The following is a 23314-nucleotide window of genomic DNA, read 5'->3' as shown; positions in this document are numbered from 1 at the left end:
TTCCAGGAGGCAAGACTGCAAAGGGGGTCTAGAGGAAGATGCTTTCCACCTCCCCAGGGTTTCTCTGGCTCCTTCTCTCCCTACAGTTAAAGAACAGCACAAGGCCCCCAGGTGTTGACCATGCCTGTCTTCCTTCTCTGCAGCTGGGGAATGGCCGTCAATGTGTACTCCACATCCGTGACCAGTGAAAATCTGAGTCGCCATGATATGCTTGCATGGGTCAATGACTCCCTGCACCTCAACTATACCAAGATAGAACAGCTCTGTTCAGGTAGGAGCCTGGGAGTGGGGAGAGTGGACCCTGCTGAAGGGGAGGGGAGGGAAGAGGATGGCAGGGGGGAGGCCAAACGGCCACAGCAGAAAATGTAGTTTGTAATTAGTATTGAGGAGAGCTGCGGAGCCCTTAACCAGTCAGAGCATTTGGAGGTAAAGGAAATGAGGGTCTCATGGCATAGAAAGACTCAGAGGCAAAGAGGAAGAGAGGCTCAGGGAAGGGCTGTGGGACAGGAGGGGCAGTGGGGTATCCAGAGCTGGGAGAGGCAGTGAAGCTAGAGGGCAACAGCACAAGGTCCAGTGTAGCCACTGAGCCCAAACCTCGGCTCTCCTGGCAGTGCCACCCTGGGCATGTCACTAGGCCTCAGTTTTCCCATCCATAAAATGGAGATCCTGTGGCCTCTCAAACTAGGGTTGTTGGTAGGATGGAACGCTGTATATGCAGTGTGTGGTATGGTGCTGGTACATGACCGCATCCATGGGGAGTGACTGCTCTTATTCCTGGAGAGCTGAGCTGGGGGCATCCTGGCTGTGTCTGTCCTACACGTAGGACAAGGAGAGAGGAGAGACTGGCTGGTTTAGGGGAGTGGGCCAGCAGAGGGCCTGGGAAGGGAAAGCAGGTGCCCGGGCAGAGGCGCCACCGGGCACCCTCAGGCAGCTGTGCTTCTCCACAGGGGCAGCCTACTGCCAGTTCATGGACATGCTCTTCCCCGGCTGTGTGCACCTGAGGAAGGTGAAGTTCCAGGCCAAACTAGAACATGAATACATCCACAACTTCAAAGTGCTGCAAGCAGCTTTCAAGAAGATGGGTGTTGATAAAGTAGGTGCCTGCGCTCCGGGGGGCCCTGAGGAGCTCTGTGACCCTGGGGAAGAAGATGGCCCGCCAGCCGGGGCTGGGGGCTGCTGGGGTCATTCCAGCTCTCATGCCTCTCTCCACCCACCTTCCTTCCAGAGGGAATGTCCCCCCAGCTCAAAGCATGGTACAAACCCCCACACTTGACATCCCCTCCTGACTACCTTCCTGCCCCTTCCTTCTCTCTAGACCCTATCCGTCTCAGAACCTGAGGCTCAGTCCACCACTTCTATTAAGTTCCTTCTCTGTAGGGCCTGAGAAAAGTCTCCTGGCTCACTATACTGCCTCAGCGGCCTGTAGGCCCTGGTGCCAGCAGCTCCCGCCCCCCATGCACACAGCAGCACCAAGGGACACCTTCTCCCTCGGTGCCTCCTGTACCTGGAGGAGATGGCTGTCTCTGGATCCCGGGCCCAGGCCCCAACCAGCTGTCCACTCGCTCCGGTGCCCCGGGAGGGGGCCCCCTCCCGTGGAGAAGGCGGAAGATGTGGCAGCCCAGGGGCTGGCTTTCCTGAGAGCAGTGGCCCTCTCACAGAGGAAGGCAGCCCTACAGCAGCAGGTGGCTAAAGTTCTCTGCTTGTGTGGTCTATTTCAGATAATTCCCGTAGAGAAATTAGTGAAAGGAAAGTTCCAAGATAATTTTGAGTTTATTCAGTGGTTTAAGAAATTCTTTGACGCAAACTATGATGGAAAGGATTACAACCCTCTGCTGGCGCGGCAGGGCCAGGACGTAGCACCACCTCCTAACCCAGGTGATCAGATCTTCAACAAATCCAAGAAACTCATTGGCACAGCAGGTAACGTGCCCGAGCCGGGGGAGGGAGTATGGGGGGCCGGGCCGGCAGGGCTCCACAGCCAGGAGCGCCCCCTGGGCCACCGGCCCGGCCCTGCCAGCCTAGAGGAGACTGTTATCACGGAGTTCAGATGACGCCGCCTGCTGCCCGCCTAGACCAGGGGGAGTCACAGTAGGGAGGACAGGGCTGCCGACATGGCTACAGACGGAGAGACACCGGCACCAGCCATGGGGGCAGTGGCGGTGGGAGGCCCAGAACACTTGCTTTGGTAGCATGAGCTAACTTGTGTGCCTCGAGACGACGGGGAGGCATGTGGCACGGTTCATCTGTCCAGGTCCATCCAGGCCAAGGGCCTGGTGCCAGCACCACACACCCTCCTTATCCCCTGCCCACTGGACACCTGGGGACAGGAGTTTGCCCAGCTTCCCCCATTGGGATCACATCTTCCCCTACTCCAAAGGCCCATAGCCCCAAGTCCTCAAGAGATGAGTCTTATGAAAGGAGGCTTTGTCTAGGTTCTAGAGGAGAAGGGAGAGAAGCAGTAGGGCCTTTGGGGGGCGAAAGGGTTGGGGAGAGGCAGAGAGAGGAGCAGCCCAGCATCTGAACCCGTCATAGCAGAGCCACTCCTCCGTTTGCGCTGCTGCCCCGCCTGGGCCTGCCCCCCATTCACCTGCTTGCTTTGCGTTAGAAGCAGCCGGCTCTGACTAGGGAGCGGCCATAGCTAGAAGACAAGTGGCCACAGCATGCCCGGCCTGCGGGGGAGGAGCCCTGGTCCCTGAGTCAGGCCCAGCGGAGAACACAGAGCCCATCCTGAGGCAGGGAGCCTGGAGAGGCAGGGGCCCTGAGACTCTGAGGTCACCCACGGGGAGGGTGGGGCCTCTGGTAGGAAAGACCCAGCAAGTGCCAGATCTGCGACCCTGCAACAGCTGCTTTTCTTCAGACTCTGGCTGACAGTACAAGAGGCCCAACCCTTCCAGCCCCATTTCCCAAATTCGCCTTCCCAGTTCCCCTCACCTCTCCCTCAGGCCAGCTCTCCTCCCTCCCCATACCTCATACCTTCTTTACTTCCCCGAAGTCCCTGCTCTCCCAGGCTTGCCAAAGAGCTGTCCAGCTGCTGTGGTGTCAGTGTGGCCATGGCTTGAGGCCTAGATGTAGCTGCCTCTTGAGTGGGAGAAGAGGGGAGGGCAAGAGTGCCTGCCTTTCGCATGGGCCTGCCCCCGCAGCCGTCACACCAGGCCGTCTCATGCCGGGTGAGCTGTGGGCTCACATGGTCCCATCCCGCTTTTCTCCCCTGGGCAGTTCCACAGAGGACGTCCCCCACAGGCCCCAAAAATATGCAGACCTCTGGTCGGCTGAGCAATGTGGCCCCACCCTGCATCCTCCGGAAGAATCCCCCGTCAGCCCGGAATGGCGGTCATGAGACTGATGCCCAGATTCTTGAACTCAACCAGCAGGTGAGCAGGGTGGGTGATGGTGGCTGAGAGAGCACTTGACAAACAGCCAGGCCCTTGAGCCATCAGGGCAGTAAGGGGTGTCTGAGGTCAGGACTCTGGCCTGAACACCGTGTCCCCAAGCAGCTATTGGATTTGAAGCTGACCGTGGATGGGCTGGAGAAGGAGCGTGACTTCTACTTCAGCAAACTTCGAGACATTGAGCTCATCTGCCAGGAACACGAAAGTGAGAACAGCCCTGTTATCTCGGGCATCATTGGCATTCTCTATGCCACTGAGGTGAGCCCTGCCTTCACCCGCTCACGTCCCAGGCCGCCTGGGCCCCACCCCATCCTGCCCCGTGAAGACCACGAGGGGTAGCACCCGAGGGGCCGGAGGAACACGGTGAGGAGAGCCAGCTGCAGTCAGAGCCCAAGGCCACAGAGAGATTAGCAGGGGAAGTGGGACTAGACCTCACCTCCCCACCCCACCCCCACCCCCGAGCTCCTGACAGTCGTCTCCCCCTCTGCCTGGCCTGCCGGACTCACCGCTTCCCTCTCCTTCCCACTCTCCAGGAAGGATTTGCACCCCCTGAGGACGATGAGATCGAGGAACACCAACAGGAAGACCAGGACGAGTACTGAGGGCGGCTCGGGCCCTGGCTGACTGCACGGCTGCCCGTGCCCCCCACCCTGCTCCCATCCCACATTATAATCCTTTCCTTACAGCCTGTCGGCCGGCCGGGTGCTTTGTGTCAGTGCCCACAGCACTGGGGAGTCAGGCAAGGAGCGGGGCTCGTGGGGATGGGGCAGGTGCACAGGCAGAGGCCCCGTCCTGTGGGCACCGGCCCAGCAGGTGAGGCCTCTGTCCACTCCTCCGTACCCCTATTTATTTCCGTTGTCTCTACGCTGTGTCGGCCAACACTTCCCCGGAGGGCGCTGCTGCCACCCGCCCCAGCCAGCCGCCTGCTCCCCTGACAGCCAGCAGCTGTATATTTGACAAAGTCATTGGTATATTTTTACTTACTGGATTTTCCTTGCACTTTACCTGTTCTTTTCCCAGGGCCGACAGCACGGGGCTCCGGGGCAGTGTGCCTGGCTTGACTTCCCTTCCCCGCTGCCGGGAGCCGTGGCAGGACTCGCCCATTCTTATTTATTTTGTCTTTTGACTTTCCAGTAGTTGAGGGGAAGGCTGATGTCAGGAGAGGGATAAGGGGACCGAGGGGGGTGGTGCCTTAGGCCCTGGTGGTCAGGGAGGAGGGGAGCATGTGAGGGATGAAAGTGACCTCCTGGCACCAGGTTCACCCACCCTTGGCCCCCTGCCCCCAGCACTGAAGCCCAGCACTGCCCCGAGGCCCCCTCCACTCCTCCTGCAGCTTGGTTCGTACCACACAGACTCTGCTTGGACCCTCCTGTACGTCTGCCTCCCATCTGCCCTCCTACCCGACCTCTATCCCCTCGGGCCACCTAGCCTGCATATGTGTTCACTTTTATTTAAATAAACTTGTGTGGTAAAAGTCCATGCCCGGTCTCCCTCAACTGAGCCACAGCCTGGGTCTCCATGCTTTTCTCCTCCTGAGCACTCCCCTCTCTAGAGGAGATGGCGTAGAGCACACAGCACCACTACCACCCTCTATCAGGCCTAGAAACTGCCATTGGCGCCTGGCCTCAGAGCCCAGCTCTGATCTCGTCCCCATCTCTCCACACTGGTACGAAGGCTTTAAGGGAAGGAAGCTGTGGAGGCCCCCCAGTCCCTGTGGAGGAACAAAGTTTGGAGCCATGGCTGTGACGATGGGCTGCCCAGTAAAGTGACTGGGGGTGGGGGAAGTATCAGGGTGGCCTGGCCAAGAGGTGCTTTCATTTTTTTTTTTTTAAGATTGTATTTATTTATTCATGAGAGATACAGAGAAAGAGAGAGAGAGAGAGGCAGAGACATAGGTAGAGGGAGAAGCAGGCTCCCTGCAGGGAGCCCGATGTGGGACTCAATCCCTGAGACTCCAGGATTACACCCTGGACTGAAGCCAGACGCTTAACCGCTGAGCCACCCAGACGTCTGAGGTGCTTTCTTTCAGTCTCCTTTGGGCCAGTGAGGCCACGTGTTGCCCCCCACCCGTTGTCAAATTTCACATACCTCACAATCGTGATCCAGCTGGGAACAAGGAGAACTGTGGGTTACAAAGAGCAAGCAGCTCTGAGTGCTGGAGCCCAGGACAGTAATGCCTGAGGGGTTCCTTCTGGGCAACAAGCTCTAAGGGGAGCCAGGAGTCAGCGAGCCTTTCACATGACCCACACAGCCCTATGTTCATGGTGCGTGCCCCAGCAAAGGGCCACAGGAAGCCCAGCAGGGACCGAGGACCCTGAAATGAATGTGGGAACCAGGCCCATTCAAACAGAGCCATCATCTAGATCAGCCCCCTCATTTACTGATGAAGGGACCGAGGCCTGCATGTGACATGACTTGCTCATGGTGGTAAAAATCTGGTTTAGAATCCAGACCTCCTGGTTCAGTGCTCATCCCCAAAGACCACAAAGGTGTGACCTCCAGAATGTTCTCTAGCTGCAGGCTGGTAGTCCTGGTAGGTGTTTCCTCACCATTCTGAATATGACTGAATTGGGGCTGTGTTTCTTCCGTGACCCTGCTCCATGTGGGCGCCGCCTCCAGACTACCACCATTTCTCTGGTGACCCCAGACAGAAGCCTTAAAGAAGTAATTCATGTCTGTTCATTTCTCATTCACTTCACCTCCTCCTTTTGACTCCCACCCTAACATAGATAGTTCTGCCCCTGTTCTGTTTTTCTCCCCCAACCGGTTCCTTGCCTGCTTTTATTGATCTTAATGATTTTTAATTCCCTTGCCTAATTTTTTTAAGACTTATACATTTATTTAAGAGAGAGAGAAAGGGGCAGAGAATCCCAGGCAGACTCCCCACTGAGCTCAGAGCCCGATTCCACTCGATGTGGGGGCTCCATTCCAGAATCCTGAGATCATGACCTGAGTCAGACGCTTCACCCACTGAGCCACGGGCCGCCCCCCTTGCCTACGTTTAAAGGGCTTTCCTCCATTAGTCCACATAGACACTATAAGAGGATAAAGTAGTTACTCTGTGCTATCCAAAGTTCATCTTCAGCCCAAGACCTTACCCTGCCAGCAAAGTGGGTATGGTAGACAGACTAATGCCACCCCCCAAAGGTATCCACATTGTAATTCCCCCAACTTGGAATATATTAGGTTACATGGCAAAGGGGAATTAAGATTCCAAATGGAATTAAGTCTCTAACCAGTTGACCTTAAAATTAGGAGAGTATGGTAGGTTATCCAGATGAGCCCAATGTAATCACAGAGTCCATAAAAGTGGAAGGAGGGGGTGCAGAAGAGGAGATTGGAGTGATGCCATGTGAAAAGGTACTCAATAAGGTGTTGCTGGCTTCAAGGATAGAAGGGGCCTGAGCAAAGAAACACAGGTGGCCCCTAGATACTGAAAAGGGCAAGAAAACAGCCTCCCGTGGAGGCTCGAGAAAGGGCCACTGCCCTACAGACATGGCATTTTAGCACAATGAGACCCTGACACACCCTCGCCTTCTAGAACTGTAAGACAATAAATTTGTATTGTTTTAATCCACTCAGTTTATGGTGATTTGTTAACAGCAGCTAATGCAGTAGATCAAACTGTGCTTCAGTGAGCTCACTGAAGCCCTTCTTTCTCCCACACTAGACACCCACCTGTCCTCCTTGACCCCACATCTTTTGATTCTTCCCTCAGACCCCACTTGGGTGGGTACCTGCCCCAGCCCGCATCCATGGCTAGTGTCTAAGGCTGCTCTTGGAACACCCAAAGTTCAGAGACATAAAGCCACTGCAGCCGCCTCCACCTCTTCCCAGGACCCTCATACTAAGTGTGTCTTTCTCACAGAACACTTAGGATGGTGAACTGTAATTTTCTCTTTACACACTTGTCTCTCACACAGGCTTAGAGTTGCTCACAAGCAAGTGAGGCGAATACTCCAGCTCTACCTAGCCCAGAGCCAGGTGCTTAGGTAGAGAAGGTGTTTAGGAAATGCTGCAGGAGAAACAAGTGAGCTAGTTCTATCCCCTAGATGCCAAGGTACAGCCAATGACTTGTCAGACCAATGCAAGAAAAGCCAGCAAGGGAAGTCCCTCCCACCCTTTATATATCTTCCTGGAGCAGACCCCTTCTTTGCCTCTATGGAAAGCTTGTTCTGTTTCTCTTCAGAAAACAGCATCTCTTCTGTGACCATACACATGACACCGAAAGGTTGAGCAAAGGGATATTGTTGTGACTCTGAGTAGGTAAACCCGTGATCTGAAAAATGAATTGAATCACAACCAGTTCAGTTATGGTCCGTGGCAAAGCACTTCCATCTCAGAGTGACCTGAGGCAAAGCCAGACACAATCAGACCAGAAGGGGTATGAGGACAGGCAGGAGGCAGCAAGAGCTGGTCACCTCCCATCTCCTGCCCTTCCCCCACCCCACCTCCTCCTTCACATAGTCCCCCTTACCTTTCCAAAATAGTGGCTCATACCACAGCACAAGGGCTCTGATCCCTTTCTAACCTTCTTCACCTCCCAAATCCCATTAAGCACCACCCCCACTGAACTGCTATCCAGTTTCCCAGCTTTACCCTGTCATGTCTCACCTCTAGGTCTTCGTTTAAATCAATAAATTCACACAACTGGCCTGTTCTCTCCAGCTGTCCTGATCCCTAACCAGTGAAAATTCTCCCATTCCCCATCTCAAATGCCACCTCTTTCAGGACGCTTTCTCTAATCTCCTTTCTAAGGAACTCCTCACTCCTCAAGCTGTTCATCCTGCAGGAATTTGGCCTCTATTAGTTCTTACTACAAGGGCTTGTCTGTCTTGCACCTCTAAGTGTGGCAGGTATGAATCTCATCCTCAAATGTAGGAGCGTACATGAAATAACACATTTCCTTAATTGTAATAAAGTACTTTCATTTCTCCTCCCCTCATCCTCCCCTGCTGGAATGCTCTAAATTTTGAGGTTTCACAGAGTACTACAAGGAAGGCCCTCCAGGGATAGTGAATGTCAGCACTAACCTGTTTGGTTCCTCAGGTCTGGAGCTCTTGATTTCTCCCGGTCACATCTGGGACTTGGGACTGACTGCCTCTTGCAATGGAAGTCAGAGCCATTCTTTCCCATTTCCTGGGAGGGGAAACAGCCCTGGCTGTCCCAGAACCCCATACTTCTCTGTCTCCTATCAGAAGGGGGTCCCCACTCTCCATTTCCTGCCCTGGGACACTGCCCCTTCCCTCAAGCTCTGTCCTCTTCCTTGTTCTTCCACAATAGATTTTTTTATAGCCCAATAACTCAAAGTTTAACCACTAGTGAGCAACAACTAAGCTAGCACTTTCCTGGCAGGACAAAAGCATTTCATCTTCAAACTCTCCCCGGAGGGAAGGAGAACTTTCCATTCTATCTTTCCAGCACCACTGGAAAGAAAAGAAACCCCAGAACAGTTTAATTTCCGAGTCACCTAATGCAGTGATTCACCCAGTAGGTGCTCAGGTAAAATTTTCCCAACGTAATAGCCTCACATCGCAGCACCTCTGCCTGGATGTTTTTCACTAGGAGCCCCTACGCGACGTCGCTAGGGATAACCCGGCGAAAACGAAAGACTACAAGTCCCAGGCTGCCTTGCGGTGGGCGACACGCGCCGCGAGGTCCTGGGAGGAGACGTGGCAGAGCGCGGCGCCTCCGCGCCGGACCGGAAAGCCCAGGGAGGTGGCAGTGGCGGGAGGGCCGGAGCCATGGCAGCCAAGGGGGCTGGTGGGGGGCGCTGGGAGGTGGTGAAGAAGGGGCGGCGGCCCGGGGCCGGCGGCAGCGGTAGAAGCGGCGGAGGGGACCGCCGGGCTCTCGGGGAGGCGAACGGTGTGTGGAAGTACGACCTGACCCGTGAGTACCCACCCGGCCGGCCGCCCGCGCCGCCACCGCCACCGGCCCCGGGCCTGCCCCTCCGGAGAGGTAGCGGGCAGCCCCCGGAGCCCCGGGCTCTCCTGCCGCCCGGCTACCGCGCCCTGCCTCTTGAGCCTCACAGGAGGTGGACAGCGCTGGGAGGGGGGCTGCCCTCGCCTAGCAGAGGAGTAAACTGAGGCCCAGGGGTGTCAGATGCCTTTCGCAGGATCCCATGTCAGAGGGGACCGGACTGCGGTCTGCACACACGCTCCAACCGGCTGTCCCCGGCCCTAGCCTGGCTGTCAGGGCGGGTGTCTGCGAGCTGGGGAGAGACCGCCTTCATGGTACACCGTCTGCCTCCTTGCGTGACCCGCAGTGTTGTGGGGTGCGGGTAGGCCGTCCAGAGGCCCGGCAGAGGGAAGGCTGACTCTCCATTCCCGACTCCCACCAAGCCTTGTAAGCGGGGCCTGTTTCCCCAAAGTCGCCTGGGGGACTGCAGAAAGCTTGCCACTTGTTGATTAGAGAGTTGTCCCATTGGAGCCAAGATGGGAAAGTCCTGCCCTCCAGAACTGGTAGCCACTCACCAAGGAAGCCAGCCCTCTGTATGCATCTCCACTAGTTCCCACATACTCTGGTTTATCTAAAGAAATCTCTGCCCGGTTCTGTGAAAGAGCCCGTGAACTCCGGAGCTGCCATGACTGAAAGAAGCAGGAGGGCTCCCCTGCCCTGCTCCTTGAGCAGGACAGCTAGAAGGGGTGTTGAGGCAGGTTCTTCACTGAAGATGAACGAGGTGACAATGTGGGGGAAGGGACCGCTGTCCCTGTGAGGCCCTCATGACTCAAGGATACCCCCCCCTCCCCGCCCATTGTCTGCCTGTCATTACCCCAGCTCCAATCCAGACGACAAGCACCCTCTATGAGCGGGGCTTTGAAAGAATCCTCAAGCGACAGAATAAGGAGCAAGTTCCACCTCCTGCTGCAGAGCCCAAGAAACCAGCAAACAAGAAGCAGACTAAGAAGGTGGCGACCCTCACCAACCAAAACCAGAAGCAGGGTCGCTTCCGCAGCCTGGAAGAGGCGCTGAAAGCTGTGAGTGTCCCTAGACCTGAGGTGGGGAGACAAGAGTAGCATGAGGTATAGAGAAGATGAAAGGCGTAGGTGGGGGATGGCCACTGGGGGCCTGTGGAATTTGGGATGCCACTGACTGGGAGGAGGCATTCGGGAAAGGGCAGAAACCCCAAGGGATAGAACGTTTGCATTTGAGACAGACAGGAAATAAGTCTGTAGGGAAACCTGGATTAGTACGAGGAGAGCCTCGAAGATCGGGGATACCAGGGTGGGGGTAAAGAAACACCTGTGGTTCCTTGCCCCATGGAAGCTGCGATCTTTCATCTTCCATCTGGTCCCCTTGCACATGTAAAGGGCTTGAGAGTATTGGGTCTTGAGACCAGCAATCTCAGCTGTGCTGTGTTTTCTAAATATCTGGATGCAGCGATACTGTGGCATTCCACATACTTCACATTTAAAAGCAGAAATCCTCTTTTACCTTCAACCCTTCACCCATTTTCCCAGCTCCACCCTGTTTCCCTAAACTCACTCGTAACTGACCTCGGTGGGGGCCTGTGTCCCGGCAGCTGGATGTGGCAGCTCTGCAGAAGGAACTGGACAAGAGCCAGAGCGTGTTCTCTGGGAACCCCTCCGTGTGGCTGAAGGACCTGGCCAGCTATCTCAACTACAAGCTGCAGGCGCCTCTAAGTGAGCCCACGCTGAGCCAGCATACACATGGTTAGTTCTTCGACCTCCCTCAAAATCAGACAAGTTTGAGAAAATACTGAAAGGGCCATATGTAAACACATTAGTTAGCAACAGAGCCCAGTGTCCCCACTGTCCTGATTTATGTGCGTCATGCAAGCTGTTCTCAAATCGTCACAGCTGGGGAAGTGGGCCTCACTGGGACAGGGAGGATGCCAGCCTAGCGCAGGGACCTCTGCGTGCATTCGCCATCTCAGGGAGTGCAGCCGAGCTCTCAAAGCTGGCAGGGGCTTCTGATGCTAGGACACATGTGGAACCTTTCGGCCCCAGATTATCCCTACAGCCTGGTAAGCCGGGAGCTTCGTGGGATCATCCGAGGGCTGCTGGCCAAGGCAGCGGGGTCTCTGGAGCTCTTTTTTGACCACTGTCTGTTCACTATGCTGCAAGAGCTGGATAAGACACCAGGTGAGAGGGGGTGCCCCACTGTGAGGGATAGCCCCACCCCATCTTGGGAACCTACTACTCCCTTTTCCTACTTCCAGATTGCCAGGGTAGTTCTGATTCCAGCAAAGAAATGTGCTAATCTCAATATTCTTTTGGAAAGAGAGGAAGAGGGCAGCCCGGGTGGCTCAGCAGTTTAGCACTGCCTTCAGCCCAGGGTGTGATCCTGGAGTCCCGGGATCGAGTCCCACATTGGGCTTCCTGCATGGAGCCTGCTTCTCCCTCTGCCTGTGTCTCTGCCTCCCTCTCTCTCTCTCTCTCTGTGTGTGTGTGTCTCTCATGAATAAATAAATAAAATCTTCAAAAAAAAAAAAGGAAAGAGAGGAAGATGTTAGGAGTCATTGGCCCTGGATTCTGGGCTCACCGCTGCTAGAAGGGAGATTTCGGTTTTGGGATGCCAAGTAACATATGTAGGTCTGAGAACACCTGTCTCTCCAGGGGAGTCACTACATGGATACCGCATCTGTATCCAGGCCGTTCTGCAAGACAAGCCCAAGATTGCCACCATGAACCTGGGCAAGGTGAGCTCAGGGTGGTGGTGGGAACGCCGGAAGGGGGGCCACTGGGACTGGGGAGGCTGGGCAGATTCTATACCGTTGAACCTAATTAGGGGACAGTGGAAGCTCTGTGAGACCAGTAACACTGCTGACACTTGCTCCGCGTCTGCTTTATATAGGCATGAGGTAGATGCTACTGTTATGCTTACTTTATAGATGAGAAGATGGAGCTACAGGGGGATTCAGTAACTTTCCTAATTAGTGAACTAGTTTAAGTGGCAAGTACGGGTGCAGGCCACAGCCCAGTGCCGGACCGCATGGTCTGCATCACTACCCTGTACTACCCCAGTGCTGCACCGCCCCGTGGCCTGTCCCTTCTCTCCCTTTTGGCATCTCTTCCTACCTGGCTTTGGGGGTGCTCCTGGTGCTTTGCCTTGTCACAACCTGCCTTTCCCACTGGTCTCCTCAGTTCCTGGAACTGCTAAGGTCTCACCAGAGCCGACCGGCAAAGTGTCTGACAATCATGTGGGCCCTGGGTCAAGCAGGTTTTACCAACCTCGCTGAAGGACTGAAAGGTAAGAAAGATGTAGGGGAGAAAAAGGGATGGCCTTGGGGGCAGGGAGCTCCTCTTTAACATCCCCCGTGGGTCCAAGCCTGAGGCTCCCTCCCTGACCTTTGTTTCCTTAGTGTGGCTGGGGATCATGCTGCCTGTGCTGGGCATCAAGTCTCTTTCTCCCTTTGCCATCGCGTACCTGGATCGGCTGCTCCTGTGAGTAATTGGTGGGGGGTGGGGTGGGGGTAGGGGATCAGCCAGGAGGGCCCATGGTGTCCACAGTAGCTGTTTGAGCAAAACAAGATGCTGTGGTCCTGGTCTCCATAGCTGTGGGGAAACCAGGACCAGCTCCTCCCAGTCAGAACTCAATGGTGAGGAAGGAAAGAGAGGAAACCATTAAGGGGTAGGGATGAGGCTGAGTGTATGCCCATTTTCTTAGATGTTGGTCTCAGCTGGGATCACAGCCTGCCTGGTAGTCTTCCGCAAGTCTGTTTCCTGCTTTCCCCCGTAGGATGCACCCCAACCTCACCAAGGGCTTTGGCATGATTGGCCCCAAGGACTTCTTCCCGCTTCTGGACTTTGCCTACATGCCCAACAACTCCCTGACACCCAGGTAGGACTACCCTGGGGCACACCTGCTGTGAAGGATCCCAGCAGAGGCTGGAGCAGGCTGTATATTTCCTGTCCGTTCTTCTCCAACCACCCAAAATCTGAGATTTTCAACCTGCCCATTGAACCTGACCGTTCAAGGGATCGGTGAACCCCCTGAAGTTATATGGACCCTCAGGTGTGATTGGCATATGGGCATTTTCCTGGGGAGAAGATCCATGACTTCCAACAGATTTTCCAAGGAGTCGTTGAGTCTAAAAAGACTCTGAGCCATTATAAGTCCCTTAGTGACTCTGCTCCCACAGGCAGGGCAGAAAGTCAGCCAAGCAAAAGGGACATATCACGTAGCTCCTTTTAGACCTGGTGCCTGGCTCTCCTCCCACCCCCACCCCAGCCTGCAGGAGCAGCTGTGTCAGCTCTACCCTCGACTGAAGGTGCTGGCATTTGGGGCGAAGCCGGAATCCACCCTGCATACGTATTTCCCCTCCTTCCTGTCCAGAGCCACCCCTAGCTGCCCTCCTGAGATGAAGAAAGAGGTGAGGAAATGATGGGAGGCCACTGCAGAGGTCCTTACCTGCTGACAGGGGCCCTGCCTTCACAGAACCCGTTTCCTGGGCCTCTCCTTAGCACATTCCTGACAGCCACCTGACCACTCATGGGCCACCCTCACAGGGACAGAGCTAAAAGGACGCACGTTCACGTCTGGCTGGTCTCTGATGTTCTGCCTCTTGTTGACAGATGATCTTCAAGCTCAAGCTCTAGCTTGAGAGCCGCAGCCTCCCCCTTGTGGGCTCTCAGATTTCTGGGGTCTTGGCACAATTTCTCTGTCTTCTGGGGTGGGAGTGTTGCCTGGGAGGCACTGTCTCCCTCCAGCATCCCCCCGCCCCAGCAGCCTCTCCTGTCCCCTCTCCCCTGTGCAGCTCCTGAGCAGCCTGACCGAGTGTCTGACGGTGGACCCCCTCAGCGCCAGTGTCTGGAGGCAGTTGTACCCCAAGCACTTGTCACAGTCCAGGCAGGTGGGGGTGGGGGGCTGCCCACCTCTGATGCATAGGGAAATGCCTTATTCCATGCTTCCCAGCCTGTCCCTGGCCTAGAAGCAGAAGGGGAACATTTGTCACTGTCCTTCGAGTTTGTGCCTCTCAAATTGAGTGGGAACATTTCTGGGTTGGCCTCTAGGAGGCTGCTCATTGTGGGAGGGAAGTGAAGGAGCCAGGGCCTAATGGGGGCCAGGAGGATTGGAGGGGCCTAGTGAGCCCCCTGATTGGAAGGGGTTGTGCTTTCCCCATAGCCTGCTGCTGGAACACCTGCTCAGGTCCTGGGAGCAGATTCCCAAGAAGGTGAGGAGCTGGGAGGACATGGCAGGCTGAGCCTCGTCCGGGTTCTGGGTTCGTACCCCTCAACCACTGCCCTCCCTTTGCTGAGAAGGCGCTGTACTCATGCATTTGGCGTGGACAGTGAAGCAGGGTGGAGGCTCAGAGTTCCCTCACAGACTAAATGTTAACCTCTCAACCCAGACTTTCTTATCCTGCAGACACAGAAGTCTTTGCAGGAAACCATCCAATCCTTCAAGCTTACCAACCAGGAGCTGCTGAGGAAGGGCAGCTGCAACAGTCAGGATGCTGCCACCTGCGACACAGCCTGCAAGGTGCCAGCCCCCAGCCCTCCCTGACCCACACACCAGCCTACACCTCTGACCAGCACCCCTGGCCCCCCTGTCCGTGGAGCCGCCCTGTCTCTGGGGTCGTGTGAGGGCTTGATCCTCTTCCTGGAATGGAAGGCCTGGCTTGAGGCCTTCCTTCCGGATGAAGGACCACCCCCTCCTTCTGACCACTGCTCCCCTCCACCGCCCCTTCTCCTCACAGGGCCTTTTGCAGCAGGCACAGGGCTACCGGCTGCCCTGGACACGGCTACTCCTATTGGTGCTGATCTTTGCCATAGGTTTCCTGTGCCATGACTTCCAGTCACACAGCTCCTTCCAGGGTAAGCGAGAATTGGCAGGCAAGGGAGATAACGTGAGGGTGAGGCACAGAGCTAGGTGTAGCACCCCCTGGCCCTCACACATAGCTTTGCCCTGATACTACAGAAGAGACTCTTTCAGACAGGCTTTTCTGTCCACAACTATGACGTTACCACTTCAGATTGGACTGCTGCTTTGCCGTAGAGATGTTTGCATAGTCATAGTCTTGCTTGAGTAAGTGTTACCTCCTTTTTAACTCCTGAGGAAATTGAGAGTCAGATTTAGTAGTTAGCTTAAGATCACAGCTGGTAAGTAGATGGGTGGACCCTCAGACCCAAGGCTCCCTGACACTTACCTGGCTACCTCACTCCAGTTCACACCTGGCCCAGCAGGAGAAATGAGCTCAGCTCCACGGGCCTGCATCCCTCCCTCTGAGCAAGCGCGCTCTGGAGCGGATCGGAGCCAGCTCTGCAGCCCTGCGAGCACATGAGTTCTGCTCCCCTGGACCTGCTCTGGGGCCTGGAGTGTCTCTCCCTGCCCCCCCTCACCCCCCAGCTCACCAGAGGCCCCCTTTACTCAGCCTCCCTTTCTGGCCGGTTGCTTCGATCATCTGGGTTCTTGCCTGCTGGCCAGCAAGTGTGTGCCAAGATCTACTCCTACAGCCTGCAGGGCTACAGGTGAGCCTTCGTAGGGGGTGCGGCGGGGCGAGGCAGGAGGGAGAGGGCCAGGTTTTCAGAGTGGTGACGGCATCAGTGGGAAATGATAACACTTTCCCCTTCTCAAGGCCTCCCTTCCCCACAGCTGTTCTTGGGGAGCTGAGCCATCTGAGGAAACTCAGCCTCCCTCTCTCCGCCCGATTGCCTCTTACAGCTGGCTAGAGGAGACTTTGCCGGCCTGGGGCTCCCACCTACTGACCATGCTGAGGCCCAGTTTGCAGCTGGCCTGGGCCCACACCAATGCCACAATCAGCTTTCTTTCTTCCCACTGTGCCTCCCACCTTGCCTGGTTTGGTGACAGCCTTGCTAGCCTCTCCCAGAGGGTAAGTTGGAGATAGGGAGGTCAGAGAAGGGCTGGCCTCCCCAGGGGCTGGAATGTCATCCTCACATGGAACAGGTCCTCAGGGCCAGGATGCATTCTCCACTCTCTGTGCTCCAGCTACAGGTACCTGATACGCTGATCCAGCTGCTCCAGTCTCTGCAGGAGCTGCTCCTGCTTCTTTACCAGAATGTGCTGCTGCCATTGTGGCACATACTGCTGGAAGCCCTGGCCCGGGCCCAGGAGCACTGCCATGAGGCATGCAGGTGAGACCCTCCTCCAAAGCTCCAGCAGGAGCCCGAGAGCCCCATGCCCCTTCCCCAGAGACAAGGCTCTGTCCAGTCTCTCACCAAGCCCTACTCCAGCCCTCGGCCACTCTGGGATGCGGGATAGGGGTCTGAGCTGCAATCCTGTGACCTGACCCAGCACTGCTTCCCAACTCCCACAAATGTTCTGCTTTCCTCCCAGGGGTGAAGTGACCTGGGACTGCGTGAAGACACAGCTCAGTGAGGCTGCCCGCTGGGTCTGGCTCTGCCTACAGGACATCACCGTGGCTTTCTTGGACTGGGCACTTGCCATGATATCCCAGCAATAGGCCCTGCCTCCCTGGCCACCAGGCCTGTCTTGGGGCAGGCCATCTGAGACTGCTGGCAGGCAGAGGGCAGCCATTCTGCAGAAGTCTTCTTGTACCTGGTGCCTAAGTTCTGCCTCCTAGGGAGTAACCGGTTACCTCTGCCCCAGTTCCTCCATCTCCAATGGGGACTGAGCCCAGAGATACATCAGCCTCCTCCTACCCCTGATCCCACTGAACACTTTTTGGGCCCTGTTGCATGTAGCTCCCAGCCTCTGTCCTCAGGCTGCTAACCTTCTGTAGGCCCCTCTCATCTCCTGCTCTCCACTTCTCTCCATCTCATTCCCAAAGCCCCAGACAGCTCATCTCCCAGAAGGTGGGGTTCTACTGAGTGACAGCTACATTCTGATGAATGATTCCTGCTCCCAGACTTTAGCCACAGTGGAACAAGGGAAGAGGCCTCCAGAAGAACATAGCATCATAGTGGGCAACGGCAACTTCACCTCGGCCCTCAGCCTGCATGGGCCTGTCAGAGGGCTGGGCCAAAGGACCTCTCACCTCTGGATGCCCAATATCTGTCCTTTGAGGCCCTTCACTGCCCTCTGCGTCATCATCCTACTTCTTTACTCTCCCCTCTCCCCCTTCGGTGCCTGGGGACCTTCCCTCCGGGTTCAGCTTCTCCCCGCCGCCTGCCCCTACCACCTGTCTGGGGAGCAAAGCCCAAGTAGTTGTGTGCCTTGGGCCCAGTGGACCTTCCAGCAGCCTGTTGACACAGGATTCAGCATATGGCTCCTTGGTACACCTACTGGGTGGAATAAAGGACACAGATTTGATTGCTAGCTTTCCTCTCTGCATCCCCATGCAGGAATTCCCATAGTTGTAAACAGGACAACAGAATATCGGGCACACACATGTTCTCCTTTGGCCCCCTGCCCTCTGGGGGTTGTAGCCACTGGCTGCAGGTGAGCTTCTGGCAGGGAAAGCTCACACCCATCATTCTAAATGCTGGCCTGTTGAGGATTCCAGACACTCCTTTTGCTCCCCTAATCCTATTATTTCACTTGTCACTGTGCTTCATGTCCCAAGGTTTGCCTTGATAGCTGAAGTATTTTCTTGTTAAAGATTTTATTTATTCGTAAGAGACAGAGACACGGGGCAGAGGGAGAAGCAGATTCCCTGTAGGGAGCCTGACATGGGACTTGATCCCAGGACCCTGGGATCACGCCCTGAGCTAAAGGTAGATGCTCAACCACTGAGCCACCCAGGTTCCCCTAGCTTAAGTATTTGAAGCTGGAAAGAGGAGGGAGTCAACCAAGGGAATACTTGTTCTGTGACCCATAGTGTCCTCTTCCTTGCCAGGACCTTAATGTGTTAGTTGGTTTTACAAGGCAATGAGTGAAAAATTTAGGACTCCAAGAGACCCATGAGTCTAAGGTCTATGGCCAAAGTCCCTTTTTGTGTTTGACTTGAAACTCTAAGAACTGAACAGACTCAGCTCTCACCTCAGGTTTCTTTCCTTGAATGTTTCAAATCTAAGCAGTACTGGCAGTGCACTGCCCACTCCAGCTCCCACAGGTTACTTCCTGCTTCTAGCAGATGCCTGAGGGGACAGCAGGATGATGGCCAGCTACCACTTTCCCATTCGCTTGTCACCCTGAGACTGCCTTGACTTCTCAGTGGGAAGACTATAAAGTAGCAAGTGTAGAAAAATCTTGACCCAAAGTGAGGTCATGAGTACAATAGCGTCTCACATTTGTGTTCCCTTTCCTTGTTAGGCTAGAACCGTGTTACCGCTTGAGAGTTAAGCGGCGCACATTGGACTGAACCCCGGCTCAGTCCAAGGTAGTGGCAGGTAACCATGACAATTGTCCCAGAAAAAAATGAAAAATCCCACCTGGCAACTAAGGTCTGGAGCTGCTGGGTGGGACTGCAAGGGTCCCAAGAACTCACTTCTTCCCAATCAGGAACAAACAGGTTCAGTGCTTAGGAATAGTGAGTCTGGTTGGCAACAGCACAGGACAAGGAAAATGAGGACCCTGTCCTGATGACACTGAATCACCAGGGCTGCTGGACTGCTACAATCCAGTGACTCCAAGAATGTTGCCTAACGTGTGCACTGGTTTCCAGTGTGTGTAGCAAGTTTACCTTGGGTTCCTTCAACCTTCTGACCTAGAATCCTGGGGTACAACATTTGATCAACTTTGGTCAGCTGGGGTCTCTACAGCCTCTTTCGGGGACACCAATACCTTAATTGGCTTTATTTGATAAACAGTTGTTTGACTCAATACTGGAACTGTCCAAAATTTTTCCTGGGTCAGAGAAGTAGTCCCAACATTGCACCCGCTGCCCTTTAAAGCAGATGTTTCACGTTTTGCAGACCTGTCAAAGCCCAGGAATCCAAGCTGAGCCAGTGAGTTGAGCCAATGTGGACCAGTAGAGTAGACTCCTACTGACAGGTGTGCTCTCACAGTAGGACTCTTGATTGGAGGAACAGAAGTAACCTGACACCTCAGAGGGTCACATCTGGACATTGTAACTTTACTTTTCACACAGCTGGAGTTCCACAGAAAACTGGCATGTTTGAGTCTGGTTATCGCTTACCAACTTGAGTTGTGACCGACTCTTGTATGGGCCTGCAAGTCATAGCACATGACTCATTTGAACCACTTGTTTCCAAAAGTCAAAGCACGTTTCTGGATTTGAGCCCAGTCTACAGCTCCAGCTTTACAGCCGGGCAGCTTGATGGGTGATCTGCTTACCAGGAACTGAGAGCATTGCTAGACTCACCTGCCGCATTACCAGTACACTCTCAAATGCCATCACCCTTGGGGTGGAGGGTTTCCCACAGAGACAAACAGGCCTGCCCTGCCCCATTCCAGAAGGACCCAGTTGACAATTACATGGAAATGTCAGTGGTTATCTGACCTCTGAGCATCTTAATCTTCTCTCTCCTAAAGGACTTTGGGTTTAAGTGAACATGTAAGGTGATCCATCCTTTTCTACATATTCTTCATGGGTCTGCTCCCTAATGGGTTGGAGGGGATGAAGGCTTGCTTTTCCCCATGTGGTATTCCATTTTACTGGGCAATTCCATCACCCCAAGCTTGAAATATAAGAAGGAATTTGGAGACAAGATATGGGGAGCTTCCACCATTCGGGCTATGAGTGAATACTTGTTGAATATTGAATAATCTGCTTATTAATAAAAACTCTGAATTCAGACACATTGTTGGATGTGCCTTGATATATGTATTTTTATTATGTTAGCACATCAGTTATTACTTTTTTGATGGACTTTAGAATTTTAGGTTCACATCAGAATTGAGCAAAAAGTACATATGCCTTGTCCCGTGCACCCACACAGCCCTCCACCGTCAACATCAGTGAACTGGCACTGACACATTGTTATCACCCAAAGTCTGTAGTTTACGTTAAACATACTTTGTATGATTTTAGTCTTTTTAAGTTTATTGAGACTTGTTCTGTAGCCTGGCATGTGGCCCATCCAGGAGAATGTTCCATGAGTGCAGGAAAAGAATATGTATTCTGCTATTGTTGGGTGGAAGGTTCTGTGCCTGTCTGTTCGGTCTCGGTGCATTGATCAAGGCCTCCATTTCCTTACTGAGCTTATCACATAAACATCCTTAATGTTAAAGAACTCCTACAAATCAAGAAAAGCCTCAACATAACAATAAAAAAATGGATAAAAGACAATTCATTGAAGGGGCTCCTGGCTGGCTCAGTGAGTAGAGCATGTGACTCTTGATCTCATAGTTGTGAATTCAGGCCCTACATGGGCACAGAGATTACTTAAAAAAAAAAAAAAAAAAAGACAATTCATTGAAAACTGCAAATAAACGATAAAGTCCATTTCATTGGTAAAGTACAAATTTCAAATAAGTTACCACTTACTTTTGCCTATTAACAAAGATTTTTCTTTTAAGTGATAATATACTCAGTGAATGTTGTGCTAGAAATCAGTGTAATGTTTCTGGGAAGTAATTTGGTAATATTCATCAAAAGGTTTAAAAGTTCTGTAGTATTTTACCAAAGAATTCCACTCCTGAAAATATGTTCTAGAGACTAGAGAAGAGAAATATGGACAAAGATTTATGTACAAGAGCATTTATTATAGTAGTATGAATAAATTAAAATTTGGATGTAAACTGTGTCTAATAATAAGATGAACATTACAATAAAATTGTTGTAACACTTTTACAACCAAAATGGGAAAATGGCTATTTGAATGACGGTTTCAAAGAATTTTTATTTTTTTTATTTTTTTATTTTTTTTCAAAGAATTTTTAATGACATAAAAAAATTCTTATAACTGAGCTCAATTTGTTGAAATATTGACTATAATAAAAAAATACAGAAGAGTGTTGGCAAGGATGTGGAGAAATTGGAACCCTCCTGCATTGCTAATGGGAATGTAGAATGGTTCAGCCATTGTGGAAAACAGTTTGGTGGTTCCTCAAGGAGTTAAAACAGTTACCAGAAACCCCAGCAATTCCACACAGAAATTTGTACACGAATAGAACAGAATAGCACTTCAGTTCATGAAAGCCAAAAGGTGGAAACAGCCCAAATGCCCATCAACATATGAATGGACAAACAAAATGGTGTATTAGTACATGGAATATTACTCAGCCATTAAAAGGGAGCAGGTGCTGACACATGATACAACATGTTTTTTTTTTTTTAATTGTATTTATTCATGAAACACACACAGAAAGAGAGAGAGAGAGGGGCAGAGACACAGGCAGAGGGAGAAGCAGGCTCCATGCAGGGAGCCTGATGTGGGACTTGATCCCGAGTCACATGGATGAGTTGCAACAATACTATGACAAGCGACAAAAATCAGACACAAAAGGTCACGTATTTTATTTTTTCTTTTATATGAGATCTCCAGAATAGGCAAATCCATAGAGAGAAAGCAGATTAGTGGTTGCCTGGGTACGGGGGAAGTGATGGCAGGGAATGATTGCGTAAAGGGTACAGGGTGTTCTTCTGGGGTAACTTTTTAAAAAAAGTTTGGAAACTAGAGAGAAATGATAATTTGCACAGTACTGTGAATGCACTAAGTGCCACTGACTTGTTCATACTTTAAAATGGCAAATTGTACGTTGTGAATCTCGCCTTAAAAAAAAAAAAAAGGCAACATAATTGAGTATGTTCCTTTTCCCAGCATCCCCTCCCCTCAAGAAACCCAGCCAGCCAGCACGCTAAACACCGAGCCAAGAAAACTGCCCAAGTTAACGCTCTGGGACACAATGATGGCATTTGCAGCAACAGAGCGAAGTTAAACGGGGAAATTGGTGGGAAGAAGTTAACCTCCTGCTTTGTGGGTGGGCGCAAGGGTGAAAGCCGAGCTGTGCCCAGTGACCTCAGAGACCTCGGATTTAAAGATGAGCCTGAGAGATAAGGCTCAGAGCTGCGAATGGGCCAGAAACCATCCCCCGCCCACCTGCATTTGCGCTGGGCGACTGTGGCTCCAGGTGGCACGGGCCGCAGGGCTGGAGACGCCCCGGGTCCCCGCACGCCCACTCCGCCGCACCCCTAAGCAAGGCTCCACGGGGGAGTGGGGGTGTTAGGTTTCAGAGCCCCTAGGTACTTGGTGGGCAAAGGAGGGTCGGCCGGCCTTCCAGGCCCCTGGAAAGAGGCGCGAAGGGGCGCCGGGGGGTGGGGGGGCGGCGGCGCCGGTGCCTCTCGCTCGGGGCTGCTCGGCGCCGGCCGCCAAGTCCGACCCCGCCGCCCGGGGCCTGCGCGCCGCCCGCAGCTCGGCGGCTCACACGGCTCAGGCTCCAGCCAGAACGAATAGATTCTGACGACACGCGGTTAACTGACCGAATGAATGTCCTTCACAGCAGGAGAGCAGCAGGATTTTATTGGCGCCCGAAGGGAAAATTAGAGCAAATAACGAAAGTAAGCCCTCGGTTTTGGAAGCTGGGCTTGCGCCTTGCAACCGGGGAGCACACTGCGCCCGCGCCGCGCAGGGCGAAGGCTGCCCAGCAGCCAGGGGGCGCGGGCGGGATCTCAAAACGTCCTCAACCCTATAAAAGCCACGGGCGGGGGGGGGGGGGGGGGGCCGAGGAGGTGCAGGAGGGCGCTGCGCTCGCTTTTTTGTTTGGTAAAAAGCAGGGAAATGGAAAGGAAGTGTATTGCCCATTTCCTTCGTCCAGAGTTGGGAAGCGGGTCCTCCGCTCGCTCTTCAGTTCCCGGCTTCCTTTGTTCTGTGCAGCGCGGAGGGGCTCCGCGGAGCGAGCTCCTTTATAAAGGGGGGCGGGGGGGCAGCTATGCCGAGAGACGTTCCGAGCTTGTCATAGTGCGGCCTTGGTGAGCATTAGAGAGGAACTGGCAGGTGCCGAGAGCAGCGGAGCCTTCGATAGCTCAGTTGGTAGAGCGGAGGACTGTAGTGGTGTGAGTTGCGGCAATCCTTAGGTCGCTGGTTCGATTCCGGCTCGAAGGACTTCGTACAATATTTTTAGTTTCCGCTTAATTCAGTTACCCGTAGGAAGAAAGTTTCACTCCAAGGCCCGCTGTGCATTTGCAGAAGCACTGC

General features: G+C 53.7%; 2 protein-coding genes, 1 long non-coding RNA gene and 1 other non-coding gene across 6 annotated transcripts in view; 3 read left to right on the top strand and 1 right to left on the bottom strand.

The window, feature by feature from the left end:
• The window catches only part of MAPRE3 (microtubule associated protein RP/EB family member 3), a 54140-nt gene extending 49274 nt beyond the window's left edge, over window positions 1-4866 (top strand). For 2 of the 3 annotated variants that reach the window (XM_077843803.1, XM_077843802.1), the window contains exons 2-7: window positions 144-271; window positions 948-1093; window positions 1719-1920; window positions 3217-3371; window positions 3495-3647; window positions 3923-4866. In XM_077843803.1, the coding sequence (XP_077699929.1) occupies window positions 151-271; window positions 948-1093; window positions 1719-1920; window positions 3217-3371; window positions 3495-3647; window positions 3923-3991 (846 nt within the window). In that variant the 5' untranslated portion in view covers window positions 144-150 and the 3' untranslated portion in view covers window positions 3992-4866. The remainder of the gene's footprint in view (window positions 1-143; window positions 272-947; window positions 1094-1718; window positions 1921-3216; window positions 3372-3494; window positions 3648-3922) is intronic. The other variant, XM_077843804.1, reaches the window with a different exon arrangement.
• Window positions 3986-9038, bottom strand: LOC144281084 (uncharacterized). The gene is made up of 2 exons (XR_013349538.1): window positions 8423-9038; window positions 3986-7668 (listed from the first exon to the last, which is right to left on the bottom strand). It is a non-coding gene; the product is annotated as an uncharacterized LOC144281084 (long non-coding RNA).
• Window positions 9039-9087: 49 nt separating this feature from the next.
• TMEM214 (transmembrane protein 214) lies at window positions 9088-17585 on the top strand. Its single transcript, XM_077843796.1, has 17 exons — window positions 9088-9278; window positions 10167-10366; window positions 10912-11062; window positions 11360-11494; window positions 11969-12051; window positions 12497-12602; window positions 12715-12796; window positions 13092-13193; window positions 13584-13725; window positions 14110-14201; window positions 14478-14526; window positions 14721-14834; window positions 15052-15169; window positions 15727-15823; window positions 16017-16185; window positions 16302-16447; window positions 16650-17585. The coding sequence occupies exons 1-17, from the start codon at window positions 9134-9136 to the stop codon at window positions 16774-16776; spliced, it is 2058 nt and encodes a 685-aa protein (XP_077699922.1). The 5' UTR covers window positions 9088-9133; the 3' UTR covers window positions 16777-17585.
• A 5546-nt stretch (window positions 17586-23131) lies between these two features.
• Window positions 23132-23221, top strand: TRNAY-GUA (transfer RNA tyrosine (anticodon GUA)). The gene is given in 2 exon segments: window positions 23132-23168; window positions 23186-23221. It is a non-coding gene; the product is annotated as a tRNA-Tyr (tRNA).
• The last annotated feature ends 93 nt before the right edge of the window (window positions 23222-23314 follow it).

This window comes from Canis aureus, chromosome 12 (assembly GCF_053574225.1).
Source record: "Canis aureus isolate CA01 chromosome 12, VMU_Caureus_v.1.0, whole genome shotgun sequence".
Classification (NCBI taxonomy): domain Eukaryota; kingdom Metazoa; phylum Chordata; class Mammalia; order Carnivora; family Canidae; genus Canis; species Canis aureus.
Note: the sequence above shows the minus strand (reverse complement) of the source record. Positions and strands in the feature narration are given on the sequence as shown.

Excerpts from the sequence above, each read along its gene's own strand:
- TMEM214 (XM_077843796.1), top strand. The coding sequence starts at position 9,134 with ATGGCAGCCAAGGGGGCTGGTGGGGGGCGCTGGGAGGTGGTGAAGAAG. Across the intron at positions 15,824-16,016 it reads TACAGCCTGCAGGGCTACAG|CTGGCTAGAGGAGACTTTGC; the intron begins GTGAGCCTTCGT and ends TGCCTCTTACAG. Across the intron at positions 16,448-16,649 it reads CACTGCCATGAGGCATGCAG|GGGTGAAGTGACCTGGGACT; the intron begins GTGAGACCCTCC and ends CTTTCCTCCCAG.